At 52.8% G+C, this 26612-nt stretch overlaps 1 protein-coding gene across 1 annotated transcript in view; it reads right to left on the reverse strand.

The window, feature by feature from the left end:
* The window catches only part of CCN4 (cellular communication network factor 4), a 34646-nt gene extending 19718 nt beyond the window's left edge, over positions 1–14928 (reverse strand). The window contains exon 1 of the mRNA XM_044244916.1: positions 14635–14928. Coding sequence (XP_044100851.1) covers positions 14635–14703 — 69 coding nt within the window. The 5' untranslated portion in view covers positions 14704–14928. The remainder of the gene's footprint in view (positions 1–14634) is intronic.
* Between the last annotated feature and the right edge of the window lie 11684 nt (positions 14929–26612).

Below are 26612 nucleotides of genomic sequence, written 5' to 3' on the forward strand. Positions count from 1 at the left end.
ATACCCGTCTCCACATGGTCGCCGCCTATCCCGGGGTCTCCAAGTTAAAGCTCCCCAGAAGGAAACCTCCTTTCCAATACCTGCCTGAGCCCTAGAGCACACAACTCCTTAGGGGAAGCAGCTTAGGGGAGCTGGGACATTGAGGGATGGGCTCTGGGCCTTCCGCTTAGCCCTGCTCTAGCTGTTGGCGCCATCTGCTGGTGGGAAGCCTCTGTCCAGGGAAGAAGGTAGGGGGAGAGCATGGGTGGGGCGGACTGAGAACTCCTGGGTTTGATGTGAGACCCTTGAATCCTTGTTGTCTTGTCCAGCCTTGACACCACAAAGGATGTGACTGAGGATTCTTCCTGATGACGAATTTTCTCTGTGTGTGCACACAGGGAAGCTGAGGGGTACCATGTGCTTCCTGCCCTCAAGGGTAGACAGTTTCAGTGGGGAAATGTGCTCGACTCTTTCATGCATTCTGTGGACAGATGCTTAATGGACACCAACCACGTGCCTGGCTTTGTGCAAGGCTTGAAGGAAGCAAGGCTGCATGTGACACAACCGATCTGCTTCCTAGTCGACCACCCCTTGAGGCCCAGAGATGTGAGCACGGTAATTGTAATTCAGTGTGATCAAAGCTGCCCACCCCCCTTATTCGCTGGGTCAACAACACACCTCTGGTCAGCTCTCCCTTTGTCCAACTGTTGCACTCAGTGCTGGGCAGACAGTGGTGGATACCATGGGGAGACAAAGCCGACCTGCCTGTGTGAGCACTTAGGAGGGTTGGCCATGTCTGCTGGGACTAGAGGGGGCTTTTTTGGGGGTGGGGGTGGGGTGTGGGAAGAATAGCGAAGGGCAAGCAGGAACGTTGCAGCAAGGAAGGGCACCGAAGCAGACGCAAAGGCCATGCGTCTGGGACGGGGGAGAATTGCAGGGAGCTGGGGCAGACAAGAGGTACAAGGAGATGGAGGCTGGACTAGATCACAGTGAGGTCATTGTCAAATAGATCAAGGAGGGCCCTGAATGCCTGGCTAAGGTCTCGGGCTTTTGGCTGGATCCTGCCATCATCCTTTGTTGAAGGATTTTAGCAGAATAATCAGGACAGATCTGTGTTTTAGAAACATCACACTGTGTCAAGCCTAGTTTTTGCAATGTACTATCCAAGTGACTCTGGGAGTTCACTTTCTGAGCCTTGCTTTTCTCTGCTGTTCCTGCTAGATACACCCCCCCCCAAGGTTCTGGGAGCAAGCACCAAATGAGATCATGGCTATGGCTTCCAACTTGTCCTAGCCATTCCATCTGCAATTCCATTGCAGACCTTAGCTCCGGTGACCACTATAGGGGTCAATCTTGAGCTAGATTTCAGTTTTTGTGACTGTTCTTTTGTCTTCCCCACAGTGGTTGGTATCATGAGCTCCAGTGAACAGATCAGCAAAGTGACTTGTTCATGGTCAACAGGTAGTAAGTGACAGGATTTGGGATTAAACTCAAATATGCTGACTTCATGCTTTTCCCACTACTGTACATGAAGGAGAATTTTCTAATGGGAGAAATCAGTGGTAAGGCAGTGAGCACATCATCAGTGGAGGTAATCAAGAAGTAGCATCATCTGGGCTGGGGGCTGCAGAGGAATTTCAGGTCTCACAAACCCTATTACATAGTAGGTGTCAACAAGCATCTGCGAATAGAATGAATGAGTCAATGTACATTTTCCCCCTGATGCTGTCCTCCCTTGAGGGCAGAAACCATATGCCATCAATTTCCCTATGTGTGCACACACACAGGCCCTTACATCATAGCTAATATCTACCAGTGTTTGTTGTATATGGAGAACTTTAAAAAAAATTTTTTTTCTTTATTTTTTGAGAGGGAAAGAGAGAGAGAGCAAGTGGGGGGAAGGGCAGAGGGAGAGAGAAAGAATGTCAAGCAGGCTCCATGCTCAGCTCAGCACAGAGCCCGATCTCATGATGCTGAGGTCATGACCTGAGCTAAAATCAAGAATCAGACACTTGGGACTGAGCCTAGATGGCTCAGCTGGTTAAGCATCTGCCTTCTGCTCAGGTCATGATCCCTGCATAGGGCTCTCTGCTCTGTGGGGAGCCTGCTTCTCCCTTCTCCCTCTGCAGCCCCCCCTGCTTATATATACATACTTTCTGTAAAATAAAAAAAATAATAATAAAATAAAAAAGGGAGAGAGTTGGACACTTAGCCAACTGTATATGGGGAAGCATTTTATGCCTATCTTATATAGTGCCCCCAACAAAACACAAGACAGACCTACTAATTTTCCCAGAGCAGAGGAAATGGGCTCAGAGGGGTTGAGTGATGGTCTGAAGCCACACAGCTAGTCACGGTTGGGGGTTGGTGGGGCACAGCCAGGATGCAGCAAAGGTCCGCCTTGTCCGAAGATCTTGAACCCCTCACTCTTCTGCCGTCTGTGGTCACCCTCCCAGGAAAGACGGCGCTCCTGTGGTCCCTGGGAACGCACTCCCATCACAGCAAATATCCAGAGGCTAGGAGCTCCAGGAGAGGCTGTGGGGATCCTTGTGTGACGTGTCCGTCCCTTCAGGATCACATTTCGTGACATGAGGAGACCTCAGGTGTTTGTGTCACGGCTAAAACTGAGGCCCAGCGGCCAAGAGCCCTGTTTCAAAGTCCTGTTTCCTCCAGAAACTCTGTCCTGAGCTATGGTCCTGGGGTTGAGCAGGCTGGAGAGAACAGAAGCGGGAGCCTGCTGCCAAGCGAGGAGTAAGGAAGGGCTTAGGACCAGCCTTGTTTTCAAGGGTCCTGGAGGATTCCAGCTTGGGGTGTCTTAAACTCCTCTCTGACCAACCTGCCCATTTGAAAGAGAATGTGAAGCGCATGGTTTCCTTTCTGCAGAGTATTTATTGAACATCGGCAGCGGGGCAGGACCTGTGGGGGATGGGGTTGGAGCAGCAGACCCAGAAGGCTCACTGTCCTTACAGAGCCCCCCCGCCCCTTCCTCTGCATGAGGGCACAGTGACAAGACACCAGCTATGGCCCAGGAAAAGGGTCCTTATCAGAACATGGCCACGTGGGCACCTTGAACTTGGTCTTCCAGGCTACGGAATTGTGAGAACACATTTCTGTGGTTCATAAGTCCCCCGGTCTGTGGTTACAGCTGCCTGATGGATTAAGACCATATCAGACACTTGCCCCTCTGGACAGGGAGGGCAACCACGAGGCGGGGTTAAAGAAAGGAGTTGATCCCTTGGATGGAACTTACTGGACAAACTTAAGCAAATGAAAATTGGGGGCAAAAAAATTAAAGCCTCTGTAGGAAATGCTACAAATGGAGCTTGGAGATGCTGTTTAACCATGAGCAGTAACTGTGGATTTTATGGTGTTTTCCAGCCTCTGAAAATGGACCGGAGACCAAGTGAATCTACAGTTGGACTTGCATTATCCGTTCTCCAAGAACACATGGCACCAGGCAAGGGAGCGGAAAGTAGGAAGCCGGCTGGGATGGGGTGGGGCACCCAGGGGACTGAAATGTTCTGCTGGATGACAGAGATGAACACGATCGTCTTCTGAGTGTGTGTGTGTGTGTGTGTGTGTGTGTGTGTGTGTGTGTAGCTCATCGGGGACAGGAGCACTGGTGGGAGAGGAAAGGGCACAGCATCAAGACTACCCCACCGGTGGTGAGGATTCTAATGGGGTTGAGCCCAAGTTGCCAAGGACCCCAGGAGAGGAAATGGGAACCTCTCACCAGAGGGTTTTCAAGGCAGGGCTGTCATCGCCTCCTCAGTGCCCAGGAAGGTGCCTGGCTTCGGGGGGTGAGGGAGTGCTCAGTTCCCGGAGGGGATGGTCCTGGAGCCTGGCTTCTCTGCTTTTGGGAGGCCGCAACGAGATGCTCCACAAGGGGGCAGCCTTTAGACAGAAATGGTCTAAGCAGCTCCCAGCTGTGCTCTGGGGGCCTCAGGAAAGGGCTGCCCTGCCTGGAAGCAGTTTCTGTTCACCTCTTTACAGAAAAGAGGGCCCTGGGAACAGTGGAAGACTGTGACCCCCTCTGGCCTGGGCGCCGAGCTGTGGGGACCCCCATGGCCCACCTGCTTCTCTACCACTTTGTTCTCAAGTCTGGTATGAGGGACAGGAACAGTCACACTGTAAGCCGGTGGACCCCTATTTCCTGAGCTCCTTGTAGGAGAGCACCCCTGGGATCTGTAAGCCGTGTTCCTGGTGGGGCTGGCTTCAGGGGGGCAGTGTCTCGGAAAGATCTTAGTTCCCCACCCCTAATGCCACCACGCCTGAGTGAGGGGAGGACCCAGCACTGCCCGCACCCTTGCATGCCCGGCTCTGGCTCCCACACAGAAACTGAACGCCCCGCAGATGACTCAGTATTGGCCAGGCTGCAGGTCACAGGGTGTGGAAGAGTTTTGGGGATTTTTCTGTTAATTGGTTTTATAAACATGCAGTCTTGTGAGCTCCTGGAAGGGGTGGGGGACTCGACTTTATAGGACAGGGCTGAAGGCTCAGGAAGCCAGACTTCTTTCCAAATATCAAGCCCTGGTGTGTCCGTTCATTCGTTTGTTCATTCATTCATTCATTCACCAAGCACATGAAGCATCTCCTAGGTTTTCAGTATGAAGCCTCAAGGAGCACCCCGCCTTCTGAGGAGACAGGACTCTAAAAGGGGTAACTGTGTCCAGAACAAGGATTGGAAATTGCAGCCCATCAACCACATGTGGCCCACTGCATTTTGCAAGGGGGAGGATGGATTTCCCATTTTCAAAAAAATTTGTGAAAAACAACCAAAACAAAGAAGAATATTCCTCAGAGACCTTCTAGCTCGCAAAGCCTGGGCTATTTACGGTTCCATCTTTCATAGGCAGCGTTTGCTCGTCACTCTTTGTTAGAGACGGGTGTGGCTACTCGCCAAAGTCAGGAGAATAATACAACCTCTTGTACCCTTCCCCAGCGTCAGCGATTATCAACACAGTGTGGATCTTTCTTGATCTGTCACTCCCGGCTACTCACATGGGTTCCTTCCCTGAGGATTTCAAAGCGAATCCCAGACACTGCGTGATTTTACCGGAGATTCTTGAGGGTGCATGAAAGTACAAGAAATTTTTAAAAAATGTAACCCCCATAGAATGGTCACACCAATAAAATCAGTTACAGTGTCGTGATTTTCTCTGGTTAGTACCTAGACCTTAGTCCTTATTCAAATTTCGTGGATGTGTCTCCAAGATTTCTTTTTTTTTTTCTTAATGGGATGCTTTCTCTGAATCAGGATCGATGCCAGGCCTACATGAGGTTCTGCATGTTGCCTTTTGTGCCTCCTAATCGTTTTCGTTCTGTATAACTCATGACACCCCCAAGAGGCGCGTGGCTTTTGCAACCATCTTTCCCAATGTACAGATGCGTAAACCGAGTCCCCAGAAAGGTCAGATTATCTACCCAAGGCCACCCACAAATGGCGGGGTGGGATTTTAACTCCAATGGCCACACCACATGCTATCTCAGAGGAGTCTAAATAAGGGCTTTGAGAGCAAGATAAGACGGTAGGGTGGGGGCATAGGAACAGAGAGTGCTTCTGAGAGGAGGTGTCCGGTGCACTGGGCCCTGAAGGATGACTGAGAACTGACCAGAAGGGCAGAGAGAGAAACAGCAGGAGCAGGGTGTGCTGGCAGCAGTGATGCAGATGCACGGGAATGACCTGTGGTCAAGGTTGGGGCTTAGGGTTCAGGGACACGGAGAAGGTAGACTGGGGCCATGGTCACAGGACCTTAAGAGCCACACCCGGGATATGTGCATCCCTGGGGGCAATAGTCTTTCATGACGTAGCCGACCCATTGTGCCAGGTGATGATCGAAACAGCCCCGTGAGGTCAGCCCTCATGGTCTCAATTTGACAGATGGGGAAACCGAGGCCCACAGAGGTTAACACACAGCAGGAAAATTATATACTCTGGTCTTCGGACTCTGGATCTTATAATCCTCCAGTGGCCTCTAAGCGACCCTTCTCTTGCCCAATGTCCAGTTCCTGCAATTCACCAAAAGGAACTGGGGGGATTCCCTGTCCTAGGTCTAGAAATGGCAGTGGCTATGAGGTGACCAGGGACAGGGCTAGTCCAGGAGCAATAGCCGATAGCAACAGGATGGAAAAAATTGCCCTGGGCTCCAGCCCCCTGGCTGAGATTTGTGGCCTTGGACCACCCTTTGCTCCCCCGCAGGGCAGGCTGGGGTGAGGCAATCTTTCTGGCACCTTCCAGCACTCTTGGCTGGCGGAGCTGGGCCTCTGATAAAGGTGGTTCCTCCCTCCAGCATCCAGACCCTGACCTCAGCTCCTTTCCCCCAACCTGGATCCGGTCCAATGCAGACATCAGCCGGGCTTTTAAAGTCCATTTTATGAATGAAAGCTGATGCTGTGCTGAGAAATGGCAGAGCTGGCTCTCGCCCTGGGCCTTGTGCTGCCATCTGCCCTCAACCAACAAGCTGTCCAGGCCTTGTCAGGCCCAGGCCTTGTCAGATTCCCTGTCCCCTTCCCCAGCGCAAAGCCTCTACCGTAAAGGTCAGTGTCATAGCTTCCCTCCCTCCCTTCCCCTCTATACCCATCCTGCCCAGCCTTTCTGGCTTTGTTTATTCATTCATTCATTCAACTGACCAACCAACGAGTACAACAACGAGTACGTATTGGGCACTTCTAATATTCAGCCACACTGTTGTCCACCAGGAAGTGTCAGGTCCAGAAGGGGAAGGTGTGCTCAAGGCCGGGGGAGTGGGGCACAGCTTATGCCAAGGTCACAGGTGTGTATCCTTGCTGGAGGTAGGGGAATGAGGGAGGATGGCTCATGCATGGGGTGGGGCCAGCAGAGGGCTCTGACACGGTGACATGTTTCCTTCTACGTGGGCGAGAACAAGGACCCATGGGTGCCCACTGGCTGCTCCACCTGGGAGGAAACCAAAGGAAACATCCTAGAGGGTGTCAGTTCCAACAGTATCAATTTCAGCAACAGAGAAGAGAGGGAAAACATTTCAGGCAGAAGGAACAGCAGGGGCCTGTGACGAGGAGAGAGGACACTTGTGTATTTGGGACAATTGTCCTTGAAGTAGGGAAGAAGGTGAACAAATGCAGTCCCAGAGGATGAGGATGCAGGCTTGGCCAGACTCACAGTGGGGAGGACAGTGGTGTTCAGGGCACGCCGACCTGCTTTAGGCTCTGTGTTCGACCCAGCTCGTCCCCTGGCACAGTGACATTCAGGACCAGATCCCTGTGTCACAGGACACTGAGACTTAAAAAAGCTAAGTGAGGGGCTCAAGATGCACCCCTTTCTAAATTCAGTCTCCAGGGTTTACTCTCGATCATCCTGTTTGCAGAGTTCACTCTCTTCCCTCCAATGTCCGTGTGTGCACTTGAGCCTCTAGGTCAGAGGAAACCCCTGGAGGGCCCAGAAGGAGGGACAGCTGAAGGTCACAGTGCTCCCGCTGGCAGCTGGGAGGAGTGGGGCACCTGAAGAAAAGGGTGGCCTCAGGGGCAGAAGGAGACTTCCTCACCGAGATGGGGAGGCAGCTGGGGACTGAAGTCCTCCAAGGGCACTGTTACCCACCAGGGTGCCTCCCGAACTTTCAAGGCCTCAAGGTTCATCCGTGGTGGGAGTGTTAAGCCTCTGGAGTCCTGGATCCCTGACCAGCTTGACTCAGTAGGCCTGGGGAGCCTGGGATTGCTTTTTGTAGGGATTACTTGGGGATCCTCAGGACTGGGCCCGACTGGGGTGGGAGCCTATGGAGATTAAGCCGGGGATGTACTTTACGGATTTATGAGACCAGCGATACACTCTGAGGGTTGAAAAACGAGATGTAAGCAAACAGGAAATCATCTTTGGACACCTTAAGGGGAAGAGGCATATCTGGAGGGTCATCCCAGAGCATGGGACCCCCCTTTCAGTGTCCTGTCCTACAGCAACAGCATGAGAATCCCAGCCCATGATCTCTGTTCCTGGTGTGAGGATCGGCGGCCCAGTGAATCTGTGAATGGACCCCAGGGCTCTGGTGGCTCCAGCTGGAAGCAAGCTTAGGAGTCAAGTCCAGTCTCCTCAGTTTTAAAACCAGATAACAAGGACTGAGAGGGCGAGCAACCAGGCCAGTCCACCATCTGCCCCAATGACAGAGTGACACATCCTTGCTTTCTCAGAATATTCCTCCACCCTTCCCCCCCCCCCACCCCGGACCCACCCTGACCTGGGAAGGCTCATAGAACACGCCTCTTCTCTCACCTCCAAGGCTAAATGCAGGATTCCCAGAAGGGCAAGGCTGGACCCCTCCCTTCCTCTTCTTTGGGCCCCAAGCTCTCATTTCCTCTCACTCCTCCTGCCTACCCCTACTGGGACTTAGCAGTCCCATAGTCAATGTCCCAAGCCTGGACTTCCCTCCAGGCTGAGGGCCTTGGGGTGGGTGGGCACAGATAATATCACATCCCCTGGAATGTCCATTATTCATGCTTTGAGAGGCACAGTTCCTTCTCCAAGTCTGTTTCTCCTTCCTCCTCCACCTCCTCCTTTCACAGAGAAGCGCAGGAAGACAGTTGGCAGATGAGCAGAACATCAAGGCTAGAGGAGAGACGGGTGATTTTTGAATTCAGGTGTGTGTTAAGAATCACCAAGGTGCCAATTAATGTGCATGTCCCTGGGGTCTCTCCCCAGGAAATCAGGTTCAGAGCCCCAGAATTGGTGTTTTCCTCCTGAAGCCCTCTGACCTTCCTTTCGGATTCCTCAACATGCTCCTCTCTACTAGCTTAAAAGTCTATCTCCAACACTCGAGCCATTCTTGAGAGTAGGACAGAAATGACCATTTATCACCATGTCTCTAGAATAGGAAGGGGCTGAGTGCACAGCAAGTCTGTGAGCATCCATGGGGAGTGAGTGAGTGGATGGGCTATCAGCATCAAGGGATTCAAGGTTGTAAGACACAAATCTCAAGTACAAACACCATAATTCATCAGCACCACCACCATCAGCACCATCATCAAGCCCACCATTGTCTTTACCAACATCACTCCACCACAACCATCACTATCATCTCCATCTTCATCATCATCCCCACCATGACCATCTTCATCACCACAACCACCATCATCACTATCACCACCATTAGCCCAACCACCACCATTATCACCACCACCATCACCACCACAACCACCAGCACCATCACCATCACCACCACCATCACCGTAACCATCATCACCTTCATCACCATCACCATCATCATCATCACTACCATCACCAACACCATCACCACCATCACTACCACCATCACCAACACCATCATCATCATCACCATCATCACCACCATCACCCACACCGTCACTGTTACCATCATCATCATCATCTTCTTCACCATCATCATCACCACCATCACCACCACAACCACCATCACCACCACCAGCACCACCACCATCACCAACACCATCACCATCATCATCACCACCATCACCGTCACCATCATCACCTTCATCACCATCACCATCATCATCATCACTACCATCACCAACACCATCACCACCATCACTACCACCATCACCAACACCATCATCATCATCACCATCATCACCACCATCACCAAAACCATCACTGTTACCATCATCATCATCTTCTTCACCATCATCATCACCACCATCACCACCACAACCACCAGCACCACCACCATCACCAACACCATCACCATCACCATCATCACCTTCATCACCATCACCATCATCATCATCACTACCATCACCGCCACCATCACCACCATCACTACCACCATCACCAACATCATCATCAGCATCATCACCACCATCACCAACACCATCACTGTTACCATCATCATCACCTTCTTCACCATCATCACCATCACCATCACCGCCACCATCACCATCATCATTACCATTATTACCACCATCATCACCATCACCACCACCACCATCATTATCCCCAACTTCGTCATCATCACCTTCGTCACATCACCACCGTCAATCAGCTCCATCCTCCTCATCACAGCCACCATTAGTATTTCTCTCTCCTACATGATAATCCAAATATGTTCTTTGATTCCCTCAAAATGTACTGGAAAGCGAGCCATGATGGGGAAATCTTGGGAGCTTTAAGAGACCAACTCAGCCCTGAGCCCTATACGGCCCACAGGTAAGTCTGCCCCTCCTCTCTCCCACCTGCTTCTGTCTGGGGTCTTTCTGAACCTCTGCTCATTTGTTCAGACCTGGCACTTGTCGCGGCCAATGCTTCCTCTCAAGCTGGGATGTGAATCATGTCCCCACCTCCCCTTGCATGTGCTGGGGGTTCGTGTGCTTTATCTCTGTTTCATTCTTTAATCTTGTCAGTAACCCAAGGAAGCAAGTACTAATATTACATCTTTTCATAGATAAAGAGACTGGCTCCCTGGAGGTGCTGGGATTAGAGAACTTTGTATCTTTCTCTCTCCACTTGTTAAAATCCATCTATGCACAATTGCATCTTCCCAGGCCAACAGTATCTAGTAAAACACAAGATGAACCATATATGGAATTTTATGTTTTCTAGCAGCTGCACTGAAAACCAATAAGAAACTAGTGGAAGTTTAACATTCTATTTGTTTAACCCAAAGTATTGAAAAATATTCTTGTTTTGACATGGAGCCAATAGAAAAATTTACAGTGAGCATGTGATGTTCTTGTGCTCATACCGAGTCTGAAATCTGATGCGGTTCTCCATCTCACATGGGATGAGCCCCATTTCTGGCACTTGGTGGCCTCACGCAGCGAGTGGCCACGTTGGACGGTGGCGGGAGAAGGATGCCGCCTGCATTTTGGGTGCGGTTTTCAAGTGTGCTGATAGATACAGGTGCGTAGGACACTGTGAGCATTTACAGAGTGATCGCCTTCATTATCATCGGTGTTTCTGAGACCTGGGGAGCTCCAGAGGTGTTGAATGAATGTACCATGTGCTGAAGCCTTGCTCTCAGACATTCGCAGCATTCCTGGTTCTTGCTCAAAACTTCCTTCCTTGCTTGGCTTTCCTGGATGTTGTTGGCAAGGCTCCCAGCCCCTGTTGGGACCCCCGCATGGGCCATTCCTGTCTTACTTTCCTTGTTCCCATATGGAAACCCGTGTGTGTCGCGGCCCCTCCCAGCTGCCCAGAGAGATGGCTGGGGCTCCTGGGAGGAACCCCGGGCACAAATCCTCGTACAAAGCCAAAGGCTGATTCCTGGTATTTGGCTGCTTTGTTGGCATGGGGCAGGGGCCTTTTCTAAACGCTGGGGGTGGTGAGTCTGCTGACGGGCCAGAGGTACTGCTCCACCCCTAGCCAGGATCAGGTTCTCCAAGGATCACTGCTCCCATGCCCATTCCAGATGCTGAGGCTCTGCCAAGCGCCGTGCCAGGTGGGAAATGCCTGCCCGTGCTGCACTCACTCCGGCATCCCGGACAAGCAGCGAGTGGGAGGAGCTGCCGCTGTGAGCAGAGCAGCGAAGCTGCAGGGAGAGGCCCCAAGCAGGGGCCGGGGTGGAGGGTTGCAGATTTGCAATGCTGGCTCGGGTCCAAAGTTATGGACAGGCGATGTAAAGAAGGTGTGTCACTTCTGTTCTCACATTTTTAAAAGGGACAGGCCGCCTCCTGGGCCGCAGTGCCCGGCGGTTGGTCCTAGGAGCGGAAAACGAGCGTGCGTCCCATACCCCACATGCGCATCCTTATGTATTCACACACGCCAGGCCGATTTGTACACTCAGAAAAGCTGCAATCTCAGACACGCGTGCATGCGCACACCTGTGCCCATCCCCACGTACATTCACAGGGGAGATGGGGCGTGGGTCTCCTCCGCACACTATCACGGACCCAGTGTGTACCTAGGAATTCCTGGCACATAATATGTTTACCCAGTCCCAGGCTTCTGGGCAGCTTCCCTGACGCAGTCCTGTGGTCCTTCCTCAGCCCCAGCAGGGAGCTGGGTGGGACCGAGGTGGTGAGCCCTGATTAACAAGAGAAGACAGAGAGGCCCGGAGTAGTTAAGGGTCCTGCCGAAGCTGGCACAGCCAGCAGCCTAGCCTGCACCCAGTCTCTCCCTCCTGGATGACTCCGCCCCTGCTGCCTCACTTCCCCACGCGTGGTGGCTGTCATCCGTCTCTAGCCCGTACACTCTGTAGGGGCAGAAACTCTGTGCCTCTCATTTCTCTGCAAGTACCTGGACCAGGTGTGGCAAAGCGTGGGACCTAGGTTCAAAGTCAGCTCTGCTGATCATCAGCTGTGTGACCGTGGGCAAATAACTGACCCTCTCTGACTTCCAGTTTGGGCATCTACAAAGAGGGATCATCACATCCACTCCAGGGTTTTGCGATGAAGATTTCAAGAGGTGTTCGATCAATGCCCTTGACTGTTGGATGATTCGAGGAAGGTCTGGAGCACCTGGCAGGGCGTGTGAGATCACCCACTAAAGGTAGCCCCGTTCTCGTGGCGTGGGGGAGCGGGGTACTCTCCACGTAGGAGGAAGAAAAGAACAAAGAGATGGGAAAACCGGTCGAATCTGTAGTCACCTTTATCCCAGATATCACGTTCTCGAGTCGGCTGGCTGAGTATCTGAGCGCACTGCCCTGTCCTCCTCAACGTTTCCCTTCCTGGTTGGCATCTTGCTCCTTCAGTCACAGATTCACTGTCCAACAGGGCAAGTCTTCCCTCAGAATGCTATTTCCTCAAGTTCTCTTGGCAATTCCCACAAACCTTGTCTTCCATATGAACCTCTATAATCATTTTTCCATTAAAACCCCGCTGGGCCCCTAAGGGAACTTGCATTCCTATTATACACTAGTGAGCAGAGGACAGCTACGTATGGAGTTTGGCCAGAAAGCAAAGTTCTGGTCGCCATCTGCCTCCCAGCCCTTGCCTTAACGTTAGAGCCCTCCTGCTGGGAGCGCCTTAATCTATTTGCAGAGTAGGGTGGGTGGGGCTGGGGGGGGTGGCCCAGAGATGCCCTCGGGGTGGGGGCGGCTACACAGGAGAGAGGTGCCTGATCTCCTCCCAGGAGCCTCCCCTCCAGCCTGCTGTCCGGATCTATCCTGGCTCATGGCTCCCTGGCTGCATGGCCCCATGGCTGGGCCCGTGGATCTGGATCCCTCCCTTCCCGGGCACTACCTGCTATGGGAGGTAATGGGCCCCAGGGCACTGGCTCTGCCGTCACCTTCTTTCCTCACACTCCCTCACACTCCTGCTCCCCTACCCGTCTCACCTCTCCATCCACCCCTGGTCCTCCCAGCCAGAGCAACCCCCCAAAAAGGCTGCTATGGCTCCTCGTGGTTGCTGCAGTCTGTAGGAGATGCTCGGTTTCCCTTCAGCTAGGAAAGTTCTAGAAGGAGGAGTGGGATTTGGCAGGGGAAGATCTAAATTGGAGCCCTGGTCACTTACTCCTTGTGAGACCCTGGGTAAGTCCCTTGCTTGCCCCGAGCTTCCGTTTCTTTCTTTTATAAAGTGAAGTTAGTATCTCTTTTTGTAGCGTGGCTTGGCAGCCACCCTGGGCGGGGACCACACAAGGTTCAAAGGATTTCACAACAAATCGCAAGATACACTCCCTACCTTCCTTAATCTTACTACGGTGCTTGGAAGAACCTCTACCCCACCTCGCCCCCAGGTCCAGAGGCAGCCGGGCTGCGGCCAGCGGTCAGCTTTCAGCCTCGGATCTGGTTGAATCAGAACCCATGTCTTTGAGCCCGTGGGTGAGTCACTTTACCCCTGAGCCTCAGCTCCCCCATCCACAAGTGGAGCGCATTGATCCCCAAGGAAACCGTCATGGGGAGTTGGTGATGAAAGCTTCTCGCTGCCTCTGGGCACTACTACAGGCAGCAGGCGTTGGCCCCGGGCCGTAGGGTCTTGGATTCTGTTCTTCCCTGCTGCCCACCTCCTTTGCACCCTGGGTCTGCCCCATCCCCACGCCAGTAGGCTGGCTGTGTGCCACCACGCGTCTTGCTCCCCTGGCCTCTTGGAGGTGCAGACCCTTCCCCTTTCCCTTTGGAGTGCCCTGGGCTAGAGAGAGGAGAGAGAGAGAAACCTCGGGATCCGCTGAAGCAGCAGGTGTCACGTGCAGGGCCCCAAGGCACCCGCTTCCTAAGCTGTAGAGGGCTGTGCCAGCCCGAGACACCAGCAGCTGGGGATGGAAAGCACGCCCAGGCAATGTTTGCTTAAGGGAGGCACTTGTGTTGAAAGCTGGCATTAGCCTTCCCAGGCTCTCTGGGTGTTTTCTGACTCCTCTCTCTGTAGTATCCCTAGCATTTGGAGACTCAAGTTCCAGACCTAAGACTTCACAAGTCTCCTGCCAAAGTCTTCAGTTAGTGCTGCGTGGGGAGGAGTGACTGGCCCAAGGTCACACGGCCAACCTGGGCAGAGCTGGGACTGGAGTCCAGGGCCCTGACTCCCTGCTCCAACAAGTGTCCCTTTTTTCTGAGTTCCAGGGGGGAAAGAAGGGCGTGGACCACCTGTTTGCTTGGTCCCCCCACCGGGGGCTTATTCCTCCCCCCATTCCTCCAGCATCAGCCGACCCTGCACAGTCCTCCTCCTCCCGCCCTGGGCTTCACTTGCCCCCACACTTCCAGCCCCTCTTGATCGGCCCACCCATGTCACAGAACCGGCTGGAGAAAGGGATCTGGGACCCCTCTGCAAGCCCCTGCCGGCAGGACTCACCGTGGCCGGGACGCTGCCCGCGGCTGCTGCTGTCACTGCTGCCAGCGTCCAGGGCAGGAACCACCTCATGCCTGGAAGTCAGGGGCAAAGGCATCTACCAAGCAGCCTCTCCAGGGATCCGGCTGCCTCTCCGGGGAGCTGGGCCGAGAGACTGGCCTGGCCCATCAGGAGCAGCAGATATGCCTCTTCCCACAGCCCTGGGGGTGTTTTATTAAAGCAAGATCTGACGTCAGAGTTAAGGACAAACCCTGCATTTTCCTCTGAAAAAACTTTTCCTGCCTCTCTCTTTTTTTTTTTTTTTTTTCCCTTTCTTCCCTCTGTCCCCACCTCCAGCCCAAGCTTGGCCAGCCTCTCCCGCTCTGACAGCTCTTAAAGGGAAAGTTACAGGGCTATGATTTCACACTAAGGCAGTAATTTCTCAGAGAAGGAGCTGGGGTCATCCTGCCCAGCTATTTCATAAAGGCGGGGAGGGGGAAATCGGGGAGGGCGCAAGGTGGAGGTGGGGATACTGTTACCCTGGGCGGGCAGGGGGTTTTGAACGCGCTCCCAGCGGAGGGAAATGAACTCCCTCCCATTTCTTCAGACTGCTCCTACTTCTGGTTTTCATTTGCCATCATTCACTCTTCTCTCCCTGGCTGCAAGCGAAGGAGGATTGCTTTGAGAGCAGCCATCTAGAAATGATAGGAATTTTCAAATGAACTCAGCTCTGGGGCTTGGGTTCTCATCAGCCCTCCACAACCAACTGAAGCCGTGGTGGCCAATTTACAGGCGTTACCTCTCCCTACCACCAGCCCAAGAGGCCCTTTTGGTGCTGGCAGCTGTCTCCCCACATCTGGGCACTTGTTATCACTGTCAGTTTTGGGTGCCTCACCTGGCCCCCGCTGGACATTGCCACACCGGTGAGGGGTCTCCTCTGGGATCCTGTCTACCCTTGTCCAGCCCCTTCACCCTCATGGGGATCTCAGCAATCACCTCCTGACTGGCTCCCAGCTTCCCCTCCTGATGCCCATCCTCTATGTCCTCTATGGCTTCCCAGAGCCATCAGAGTGAACCCTGAAAAATTGAACCAACTTTCCAATTGAACCAACTGAACCAATCTCTCCAGGCTACAGGCTCCCTGAGCCCGCCCACTGATTTATGCAGAATCCCCAGTCCTGGTGAGGCATCTGAGACCTCCCCGCACACTTCTCTGTCCTCTCTCTCTGTGCTGCACTTGACCATGCTGGCAGCCTTGCTGTTCCCACCCCAGCAAGGTCCCTTCCCTGTGGTTCCCAGAGCAGTCACTTCCTCTCTTCTCTTTTCCTGCAGCCTCTACAAGGGGATGTGGAGCATGCATGGCTGCTCAGTGTGGTGTAGGTTTGTGACCATGGACATGACCCCTCAAGAAGTGACTCTGGTGATCTTTCTATTTATTGATTTGGCCTCTGTCCTGATTCTGGCCAGTAAGACATAAAGAGAGATCTGCTGGGGGCTCCTTAGAAAAGACTGAATCCCTTAGAAGGAGAAAATTCTCTACTCATTCTGTTTTTACCTTGTGTGCATAGTTGATGGCTGGAGCTGCAGCAGTCCTACTGAGTACATGAAGCACAAACTTGAGGATGAAAAGCCAGCGTGCTGAGGACGGTAGAGCAGAAGGAGGAAAAGAGGCTGGGGCTTTGGGATTTTATGGTGTTACTAAACCAAACCTGGAATAGCAACCTCCAGACTTTCTGTTACATGAATTAACTCAGTGACTTACTGAGCACGCTGAAATTAGGTATCTTATTCCTTGGTGCCAAATGCCTCCTAACTACTATATGGGGCTTTACAAAATTCATGCATGTCAGGTGGCCAAGGAGGAGGGTTATGATACATGGACACTGCTTAGTAAATGTGAATCCTTGCTTCCTTCTCATGAACTTACTTGCTGGTCTTCAGAATAAGTCCTATGAAGCAGGCACCATCAACAGGTGTCATTAAAGGAGTCACGCAAGGTGTTAGGTGCTAATCCACATTTGGCGACCCTTTGATGAGCACCAAGTACAGACCAGTCCCATGCTACGAGATATCTGATGACCATAAGAGAGACAGTGGAAACTCAGAGATGCTGGCTGATTCTGGGCATACACTAAGTTAGTGGCAGGCCTGGGGCAAGAACCCAAGACTCTGAACTCTGACAAGGCCGAGTCAGGACCCGATACTTCCAAGCAAGTGAGCTTGACCTGCCAAAGGCTCTGGATATTCTCTGCCAGGAGCCATGCAGAACCCAGAGAATACCGGGCTGTTTTGGGAAATCTGATGATGACAGGCAGTCGGAACAGATCCTGCAAAGTATGGCACAGTGCTGACGGCTTGCCCCTGCGGGGGAAGTCTCAGATGGCCAGCTGGCCCTGCTGGAAGCTGCCATCCTTCGGCACCAGTGACACCTTGAGAAAGGTGACATTGTGACTCGGGCAGAGCGGTGCCACTTACTGGAGGGCCTTGGACAACCAACGGTCTCTCTGTACTTCAGTTGCCTTTGCATAAAGAAATAAGATGGTGTTAGTGCCTACGGGGTCATCAGGAGGCCTGCTCGAGGCAGGGAGGTGTGTCTCGGCATTTGTGAAGGGCGGCGCCAGAATGGACCAGTACGACCGGATAGCCCCATGCACATCCTCTTTCAGGGGTCCGGCTTCTTGGAGCTCATGGAGCAGCCTGGGTGTGTGGCTGGGGTCTGCCTTGGCGAGTGGGGGTCCGGGGCCAGGCACTCCCCTCCCTCGAGCTGGACAAACTGTAAGCGACTGGCTGGTGGTGACTGGGACTCTAGCTGCCATTTATGGGACATTCACCACCTTCCAGGAATGCTCGCTGTCCCACCGGGTCCTCCTCTTGGTTCCTGCTCTGGCACAGCCCCGTCCTACAGATGAGGAAACTGAGGCCTGGGGAGATCAAGTAGCACGTGGCAGCGGAATTGTGATCGGAACTCAGACCTGAGCAGCTTCCAAACAAGGCTTTCTTCAAGCAGACCACGCGTGGAACAAACAAATGAGTCAATGCAGGAATGAATGAATGCAGTAGATGGACAGACGGCTTGGCAGATGGAGGAATGCATGCGGAGATGAGTCTGCTGTCTGGAATGTTCCAGGTCCCAGGCCTTCCCAGCCTGGGCTCCACATCTTTGTTTTCTGCATCCACGTCTCCTTTCCCTGACCACTCAGCCAGCACAGGTCCTGGTGGGTCTCATAGACGGTGAGGTCCGAGGGTGAGAGCAGCCCCACGTCTTTCTCTCTGGGCTGTATCCCAGCAGACGCACAGAGCCTGGCAGAGTGCGGGTCCAAGACACACGGGGAGTGAGCAGCCAGGTGCTGAGCGGAGCGCGTGAAGAGGTGCTGGATGGACGCCTGGACGATGAGGGAAGGAAGGAGAGAAGGGGGCGCAGGTGGGAAGGAAGTAGGGGACGTGTGTGGGAAGGAAGGTGAGTGGGAGGGAGGGAGGGAGGGAGAGAAGGAGGGAAGGAAGGAAGGAAAGAAAGAAAGAAAGAAGGGGAAGAGGGAAGGAAGAAGGGAAGGAGGGAAGGAGGGAGGGTTACACAGGGCCCCATCTGCACATAACATTGTCTCCTCACTCCCAATGTCCCTGCCTCCATGCCTCTCCCCACCCCCCACCTCCAACAGCAAGGACCTGTGTCCTTGAACTCATGCCGTCCCTATGTATCTTTGTAAAATACTTAGTGAGGGTTTTGATTTAATTGTCACGTATGAAGCATGAACTTTGTGCTAAGTTCTGCTCTGAGCACCTTACAGGGAGGGAGGTGCTGATTTCATCTCTCTTTATATTTGGGGAAGTTGAGGCACGGAGAGCTGAAGGGTCAGCAAGTCACAGCACAGAGTCAAGAGCAGAGCGTGGGCTATGTGTGGGGGGCACTTGCGAGCTCCTCCTGCAGAAGGGTGGGACGCGGCCTCCTGGAACCTTCCAGTTCCTATTTCCAACTCACTTCTGTGGTCTTCCGATCCCTCCACTTCTTCCTGGCGTGTGGCTTCTGCCGCTCCTCAGTTTCCCCAGGGTGCAATCTTCAGTTTCTGCTTCATCCCATCACCCCGTGAGGGGCCATCACGTGACCTCCAGCTCCCACTCAGCAGGCCCGGTGGGGGATTTCTGTGTGACTTGAGCCTCACAGTTAGATGTCACTGTAGCTGTTGCCGTTCCTGTGTAGCTAATGCACAGGACTGGGTGGGATCCTGCCTCCTGCCATTCACCTGCTGTGTGATTTCTCTGGGTGGCCTGCTGATTTCTCTGTCTGTAACGTGGGGATGAGGGAGGTGCTGATCTCTGGCCTGGAGTCAGGGCTGTGTGAGCGTGTGTTCAACAAGCTGCGCACATCATCAGGGCTCCGTAGCACCCCTCGTCTTAATGAATGCTCTCACTCGGCCTCTGCTGGGAGCCCAGAGCACGGTCTGGACAAGGTCAGCTCTGTGACCTGCCCCCAGGCCTGACACACAGCAGCACTGCAGACGTGTGTGGCGGACAGCGGAGGCTGCGTGGGGCAGGCTTTGGCTGGAGCCCCGTTACCAGAAGCCTCTGCTTCTGCCTCTCCCAGGGTCCCTGTCTCTAGCTGTTTGCATGTTCTCTGTCAGCCTGAGCACAGCTTCGAGGGGCCTCCTCCAGCAGATCTCCCAGAGCTGTAAATACATTCCAAAGAGGGGCTGGAGGAGGGGGTTCAAGAACAGAGGCCATCCGAGAGGATTCCGAGGCCAAACAGTAAGGCCGCTTTGACCAGAACCAGATGCACGGAAGATTCCAGACGCTCAGCACCAGACGCCCAGGAAGCCCCAGATCTGCTCACAGCCCTTTTGTCATGTGTTTGTCCCATGAATGAGCACGGAGCCCACGTTGTGTAGGCCACACGATGCCAGTTCCTGGGGCTCCTCAGATCCGCACAACACACCCCTGCCTGGGAGACAGAGGCCAGCTGTCCTGACCCAACCTGGCTGCTGCAGAGGCAGAGGTGGGTCTGCGGGACCTCCCTGCCGTGCTTGCTCGGTGCCCAGGCGGGGCTCCGCTCTCCTCCTGGGCCCCAAGCAAGAACAGAAGAACCCTGGAAGGAGTGACCCTTGGCTCCAGGACTGCCTAGATCCCAAGGGGTCAAGATATACCTCCCTCGTGCTCAGCCAGAAGAGCTAGATCTGCTCCAGGAGGCTGGAGTCACAGGCAGCCCCTGGAGGGCTCCCCTGCTTACTCCCTGGTTCTAGAAGGACGACAGAATTGGGCAGGAGAACACCTCTAGAGTCAGCCTTGACCTGAGGTGTGGATCCCCAGGACTCCTCATGTTTCAGCTGGGAAGGTAGAGGGGAAAAGCAAGGACATTGGGGTGATCCAGGTCTACAGCAAGCTCTCCTTCTGTTATGTATCAGGTGGCAGATCTTGGAGAAGCCAATTCTAGTCTCTGAGCCTCAGTTTTCCTGGCTCTAAAATGGGGGTAATGATCATATCTACTCCTAGCCATGATAGAGACTAAATTAGTGCTCAGTCTGTGGTAGATCCTGAGTACATGGTTATGGCTAGTATGTTTTTGGCTCTGCATCACAGAGACTCTGCCTGCGGCCCTGCCCGGGTCACCCCTAGCTCACCGGGAGTCTCCTGTCCCCAGCATGGGTGCAGGCTGGGACCTAATATCTGCAGTTCTTCTCTGTCCCTGCCTCCTCCAGTAAAATCCCATAGTCCTCCCAGCAGTGTGTGGGTATCTGCTGGGCTCTTTGATGAAAATGAGCGGGGGCGGGGCAGGTGCAGGTACAGACGAGGAAAGACTAATGGAAACAATGGGACAGGGACAACCTGTCCTGGCAGCCACCTAGGCTGACTGCTTCTTGAATCCCTGGTGGCATTTCGGGGCTTTCTCCTAAACGGGTGGCAAGGTCCTTTGCTTGAAACCCCTTGAATGCAAATGCAAATGTGCCCTGAACTTGTCCACCCCAAGACCCCTTCCTGCCCGGACCCACAAGGTCTCTGGGAGCCCTTGTCCTGGAGCATCTGCGCCATCTCCCTCCTGGGAGTCCCGGCTGGCTGGGAGGCAGCTGCTGTGGGTGGGAGCAGGGACACTCTCCGAAGACCACACCACACCTTTCCATTTCTGCCCCTCTGAGCTGACCCCGTGCCTTGCTTGCAACAGTGACTCTAGAGATTGTCATTATAAAAAGAAAAACAGTCGCCAAACTGTGGAAAGAACCAAGATGTCCTTCAACGGACGAATGGATAAGGAAGATGTGGTCCATATACACTATGGAGTATGATGCCTCCATCAGAAAGGACGAATACCCAACTTTTGTAGCAACATGGACGGGACTGGAAGAGATTATGCTGAGTGAAATCAGTCAAGCAGAAAGAGTCAATTATCATATGGTTTCACTTATGTGTGGAGCATAAGGAATAACACAGAGGACATGAGGAGATGGAGAGAAGGGAGTTGGGGGGAGTTGGAAGGGGAGGTGAACCATGAGAGACTATGGACTCTGAAAAACAATCTGAGGGATTTGAAGGGGAGGGGGCGAGTGGGAAATTGGATGAGCCTGGTGGTGGGTATTATGGAGGCCACGTATTCCATGGAGCAGTGGGTGTGGTTCATAAACAATGAATTCTGGTACACTGAAAAGAAATGTAAAAAATTAGAAATTAAAAATAAAAAGAAACCTTCTCCACCCTCTTCCAAAAGGACAATGCTATCTACCGCCTGGGATTTTAGTGAGTCTTAAATCAAAGAAAATGGGTGACGCTCTGTGTCTGGGGTCCCTGTGAGAGTTGGTGACATGCGTTACTGCTCTGTGTTGGCGACTCACCCAAACCCTCCCTGTGTGTTTTTCTTTTTTTCTTTCTTTTTTTAAGACTTAAGTTTCTTAGTTTTAGGTTTAAAATAAAGTTGAGAGAAAGGTATAGAGACTTCCCGTATGCCCACTGCCCGTACACAGACACAACCTCCCCCCCATCACCGTCGTCCACCACCATGCCCGTTGCCTACCAGGGATGAACCGACACTGACTCACGATCTTCACCAGAAGTCCACGGGCACGTTAGGGCTCATTCTTTTTTTTTTTTTTTCTTTAAAGATTTTATTTATTTATTTGACAGACAGAGATCACAAGTAGGCAGAGAGGCAGAGAGAGAGAGAGGAGGAAGCAGGCTCACTGCTGAGCAGAGAGCCCGATGCGGGACTCGATCCCAGGACCCTGAGATCATGACCCGAGCCGAAGGCAGCGGCTTAACCCACTGAGCCACCCAGGCGCCCCGGGCTCATTCTTGATGTTGCGCGCACCACAGTGTGGACAAGACGCACAATGACAGGCATCCGTTAACATACCCTCGAGTATTTTCACGGCCCTAAAAATCTCCTGTTGCTCCGTCCGCTCACCTCCCTTCACACCAACACGTGGCAACCGCTGATCTTTTTCCTGTGTGATAGTTTTGTCTTTTTCAGGGGGTTACGTAACCGGAATCAGGCAGCATCTAGCCATCTAGCCTTTCCAGATTGGTGTCTCCCACGTGCTGATATGTTCTGAAGATTCCTCCAGGTCTCTTTATGCCTTGAGAGCTCGTGTCTCATTAGCGTGGAATAATATTCCGTTTTCTGCATACACCACACGTTTCTTCATGTACCTCCTGCAGGACGGCTGGGCTCTTTCCAAGTCTGGCAGCGATGAATCTACTTGGAATAAACACCTGTGTGTGGGTTTTTGTGTGGACGTACGTTCTCAGCTCCTTCGGGGAAACACCCAGGGACGCAATGGTTGGACCTACCATAAGAGTACGTTTCTTTTTGTAAGATGCCCCCAAATTGTCTCCCAAAGTGGCTGCTCCATTTTGCATGCCCACCATCAGTGAATGAGATCTCCTGTTGCCCCATATTCTTGTCTGCACTTGGGATTGTCAATGTTCTGGATTTGGGCCGTTCTCCTAGGTGGATAGCTGTTTCACACTATTGTTTAAATCTCCCCATGTTTTACTGTTATCTCAGAGCCACTGGATGCAAACATCATCCCCATTTAACAGAAGCAGAAACGGGTTCACAGAGAGGAGTAAAGAGGTCAAAGTCTTGAGGACGTTGGAGCTGGGGCTTGGACTCCAGAATGTTGGGACACTTACCCACACTTATGCCTCTTTGAGTGAGGGGTGTGCAAAGCTCCGGGGCTCATGCATGGTCGAGGAGGAAAGGAGAGTGGTCTGGAGCCCTGGGCAGGCTTGGTGGGGAAAACTGGTGCTCGCTAAGTGGTGGGGTCTGTGCTGGATGTGGCAGAAGTCTGCAGGAAGGACACAGGTTCCAGGCTTGGAAGCAGTGAGCTGTCTGGTTGCAGAAAGGAGCTTAATGTCACCCTTGTCCTTGGCAGTGAGGCTTTTCAAAACCCCTGTGAAGGGGACCTCAGAGCAGCAGGTTCAAAGCCTGCCTGCCAGAGACACCCCAGCCATTGTGCCATGCAGGAGGCTAGGTTGGGCCAGTGATGGGCCTGTCTTCTATCTTGAGCTCCTGGGTGTTTGGCCAGCCTCAGATGCAGCCCAGTGAGGCCTGGACATTCTCAAAAGTCACTGGACATGGAATTCACTTTTAAAATGTACAGCTTCCCAGGACTGCAACCCAGAGGTTCTGAGTCAGTGTGTCTGGGAAAGGCTGCAAATTTGCTTTTAAACAAACACTTCCTGGTAAGTCTGCGGGAGGGTTTCCCTGGAGCCTGCTTTGAGAAACAGGGCAGAGTAAGCAAGCACGGGCCCTGGGTGCAAGTGGCCTGAATTGGATTCAACTCCTGCCAGCATTTTGTCTTGGCAGAGCTGTCTACATTCTCTTAGCCTCTTACTTCTCATCCGTAAAATGGGCTGATGATGTGTTGTGTTGGAGTTGTGAGGCTGGCATATAATCGTTGTGTTAGCGTGCTAGGGTTACTCCCAAAATGACCAAAGCCTGGTGGCTGAGATCCGCAGATGCTTTTCCTCTCAGAGTTCCAGAGGTCAGAAACCAGAAACCAAGGAGTTGGCCAGCCTGTAGTTTCCCTGGAGTTTCTAGCAGAGAATCCTTCTACACCTTCTTCTGGCTTCTGGAGGCCCCAGGCGTCCCGTGACTTCTGCCTGCATAACCTCCATGTGTGCCTCGACACTTGCCTGGTTTGTCCTCTGTCTTTGGGTCTGTCCTCTGTGTGTCTTGTAGAGACATGTGTCATTGGATTCAGGGCTCACCCAGAGGGCCCAGGCTGATCTCATCTCAAGATCTCTAGTTTATTTCCATTTGTAAAAACGCCTTTCCCAAATAGGGTCACATCCCTAGGCTCTGGAGGTTAGGACGTGGGCGTGGCTTCTTGGGAGTTCCCTCTCAACCCAGCACAGTGACACTTAGGAACACGGAGTGATTCCTGGGACGTAACCGCGGATCCAAAAGCATAGTTCTCGTCCTCTACTGGTCTTCTCTCTCTTGGTAAATCCTGTCATCTCCACCTTCCAGACAAGATGCAACCTGACTTCTCCCCACTGCCATAGCCATCTGCAGGGCCTCTAACACCTGGGCTCACCAAGGACAGTGTACCCTCGGGAGATGGGCCATCCTGAGAAGTGCTGGGGGGCCTCTCTGATGGCTGGAGCTGGACCCACAGGTGCAGAGCAGTGCTCTTTCTGGAACTCAGGTGGTGGGGAGGGGGTGCCCTGGCTGACCCTCAGGAGAACTGGGGCTTTCAGAATCTACCCAGCTCGACATTTCCTGGAGTGGTGGTGGTGGGCAGGCCAGGTCCCCGTTCATCCCCATCCAGGAAGGCTCCTGCCTGCAGCCTTGAGTCTCCGTAACTCTGTATCCTAGTGCCCATCTCTGCTGTATATGCTGCGTTTGTTCAGAGGGAAGAGAGATTATCAAGGGCCTGAGAAGAAAGTGGGGTTTTCTAGATGTGAAAGACCGATGTCCTTCACCTTGTGTTCAGGACGGCTCCTAACTACTGTCCAGCCTCATCTCACACCACACACTTTCTGCTTCCCTCAGCTCAGGCCAGGCTGGAAATAATGAATTCCATTGATTTCACATGGGATTTTTTTTTTAATGAAATTTCAGGCATTAGAGCTTACACACAGGAGTCCGGGAAAGGGCCGTGCATATTTGGGAGGAAGGAGGTGGAGGGAGTTGGAGAATCATACCTGCTAAGTTCGCCAGGTTTTGATCTTGACACTGCTGTCCGTTATGACAGCTGTGTCCACCTCGTCTCTGACAGTTTCCTCTCTGGATCTTCATCATCCTCGCTGAATTCAGAAATCTCACTGGCTAGAGCAGCTTCTGCTGTCAGCAGTGGCCTGCTGAAGATGTCCACATCAGGGCCCTTCCCACCACCATTTCCAAGGGCTTGGAGACATGGGCTTCTCTGGGATCCTCCTGGGGGTACAACTCGGGGCAAATGAGCAGAGGTATAAAAAAATAGCCATCCTAGTAATCCAGTTTCCCTAAGTCCATCATGGATCACCAGAAAATTCTGGTATGTCAACTTCATTCCATATGGGTCATCTTTGGGTCCAGGTTTCTGTGTCTCCACCAAACTGACCATTAGAACCACTCCCAGCCATTTGAGCTGCTGTGCTGGACCCCAGGTTTCTGGATCACGAGCTTGTGTCAATAAATAAAACTTGATTCAATATCCTGTTTCTTTCACCCTAGTCCAACAACCTTACAAATCATATCAACCTTATAAATCATAAATGACTCAAGTGCCTGTAGATAAAAACTAGCAAAACGTTTTAGGTTTCGGACTCTAGCCCCCAGTGCTGTTAGAAGTTGCATAAGGCTGTCAATCTGGGGGCAGGGAGAGGTTGTGGAAGTGGGTCCTGAGGAGCACCAGCCCTTCCTGACATGCAGAACATTCCCTAGTGGGTTCTACACATAGGGGAAGACGATCTTCTTAGATGGGGAGGAAGGGTTGTTCCACCTGGAAGAGGAAGTTTACAGAATTAGCATCCATGGTCCTCGGATTCATTGAAAATGTTCATCTGTCCTCATCTCAGTATGGAGGGTACCACTCTCTCCATGCCTCCTTCCTTGCAAGGTTGTGGATACAATTTGCATTATCGCTCAGTCACCCCAGGATTTCGTGTTGGGTTTGGCTTTCAGAAATCTCAACCCTTTGACTACCAAAGATAAGGATTTCTTTCAGAACCACAATAGAAACACACACACACACACACACACACACACACACAGAGACATGCCCCTTTTGGTTCACACATCCTGGCTATTGAGAGAAAAACATTCTAGACACACAGCATCCTGCTACAGGCTCGGCTCTCCCAGGCTCCAGCTGGGAATGGAGGTGTCTGCCATGGTGGTCTTGTCTGTCAGCTGCTGGATGCTTGGGACCAGGCCCGGGAGTCATTGCCACCGAAAGCACAACCACACACTGCCCCTGCTTCCCGAAGACGATGCAGGGAAGTTGAAGCCTGCATGGCCATGCACCCCTCCCAGGACAGGCTGGGGCAGCCATTCTGTGGAGCCACCGAACACCGCTTAGCAATAAGACACACTCAGGCAACTGCCCTCTGATCATGCCTTGAGACAGTTCCCTGGGGACCATCCATGAGACTGAGGGGGAAACACTCATTCAGGTTCTGCTCGCCGTGATGAGGAGCTGGGGGCAAGCTTCCTCCCACCTCAGGGACATGGGGAGCTAAACCCTTGACAGTGCAGGCCAGAGAGTTCTGTGTGGCAGTCAGAAACGACATGGTCCAGGCACTTTTAAGGTCAAGGCTTGCTCTATCCTGACCTTATGACTCTAGACAGTAGAATGCCCACTTTGCAGCTGAGGGAGGGGAAACTCGCGGGGATCACGGAGTGTGCTGGGTACCATCAGGAAGCACCACAGCCTGGGTGGCCTAAGGAACGGAAAGTGATTTTCTCACATGTGTGGAGCCAGAAGTCTGAGAACAGGGTGTGAGCAGGGCTGGTTCCTTTGAGGTCCGTCTCCCAGGCCTGTAAATGGCCTGCTTCTCTGTGTCTCCACATCACATTCCCTCTGGGCGCGTCT

Source organism: Neovison vison, chromosome 4 (genome assembly GCF_020171115.1).
Source record: "Neovison vison isolate M4711 chromosome 4, ASM_NN_V1, whole genome shotgun sequence".
In the NCBI taxonomy this organism is placed as follows: domain Eukaryota; kingdom Metazoa; phylum Chordata; class Mammalia; order Carnivora; family Mustelidae; genus Neogale; species Neogale vison.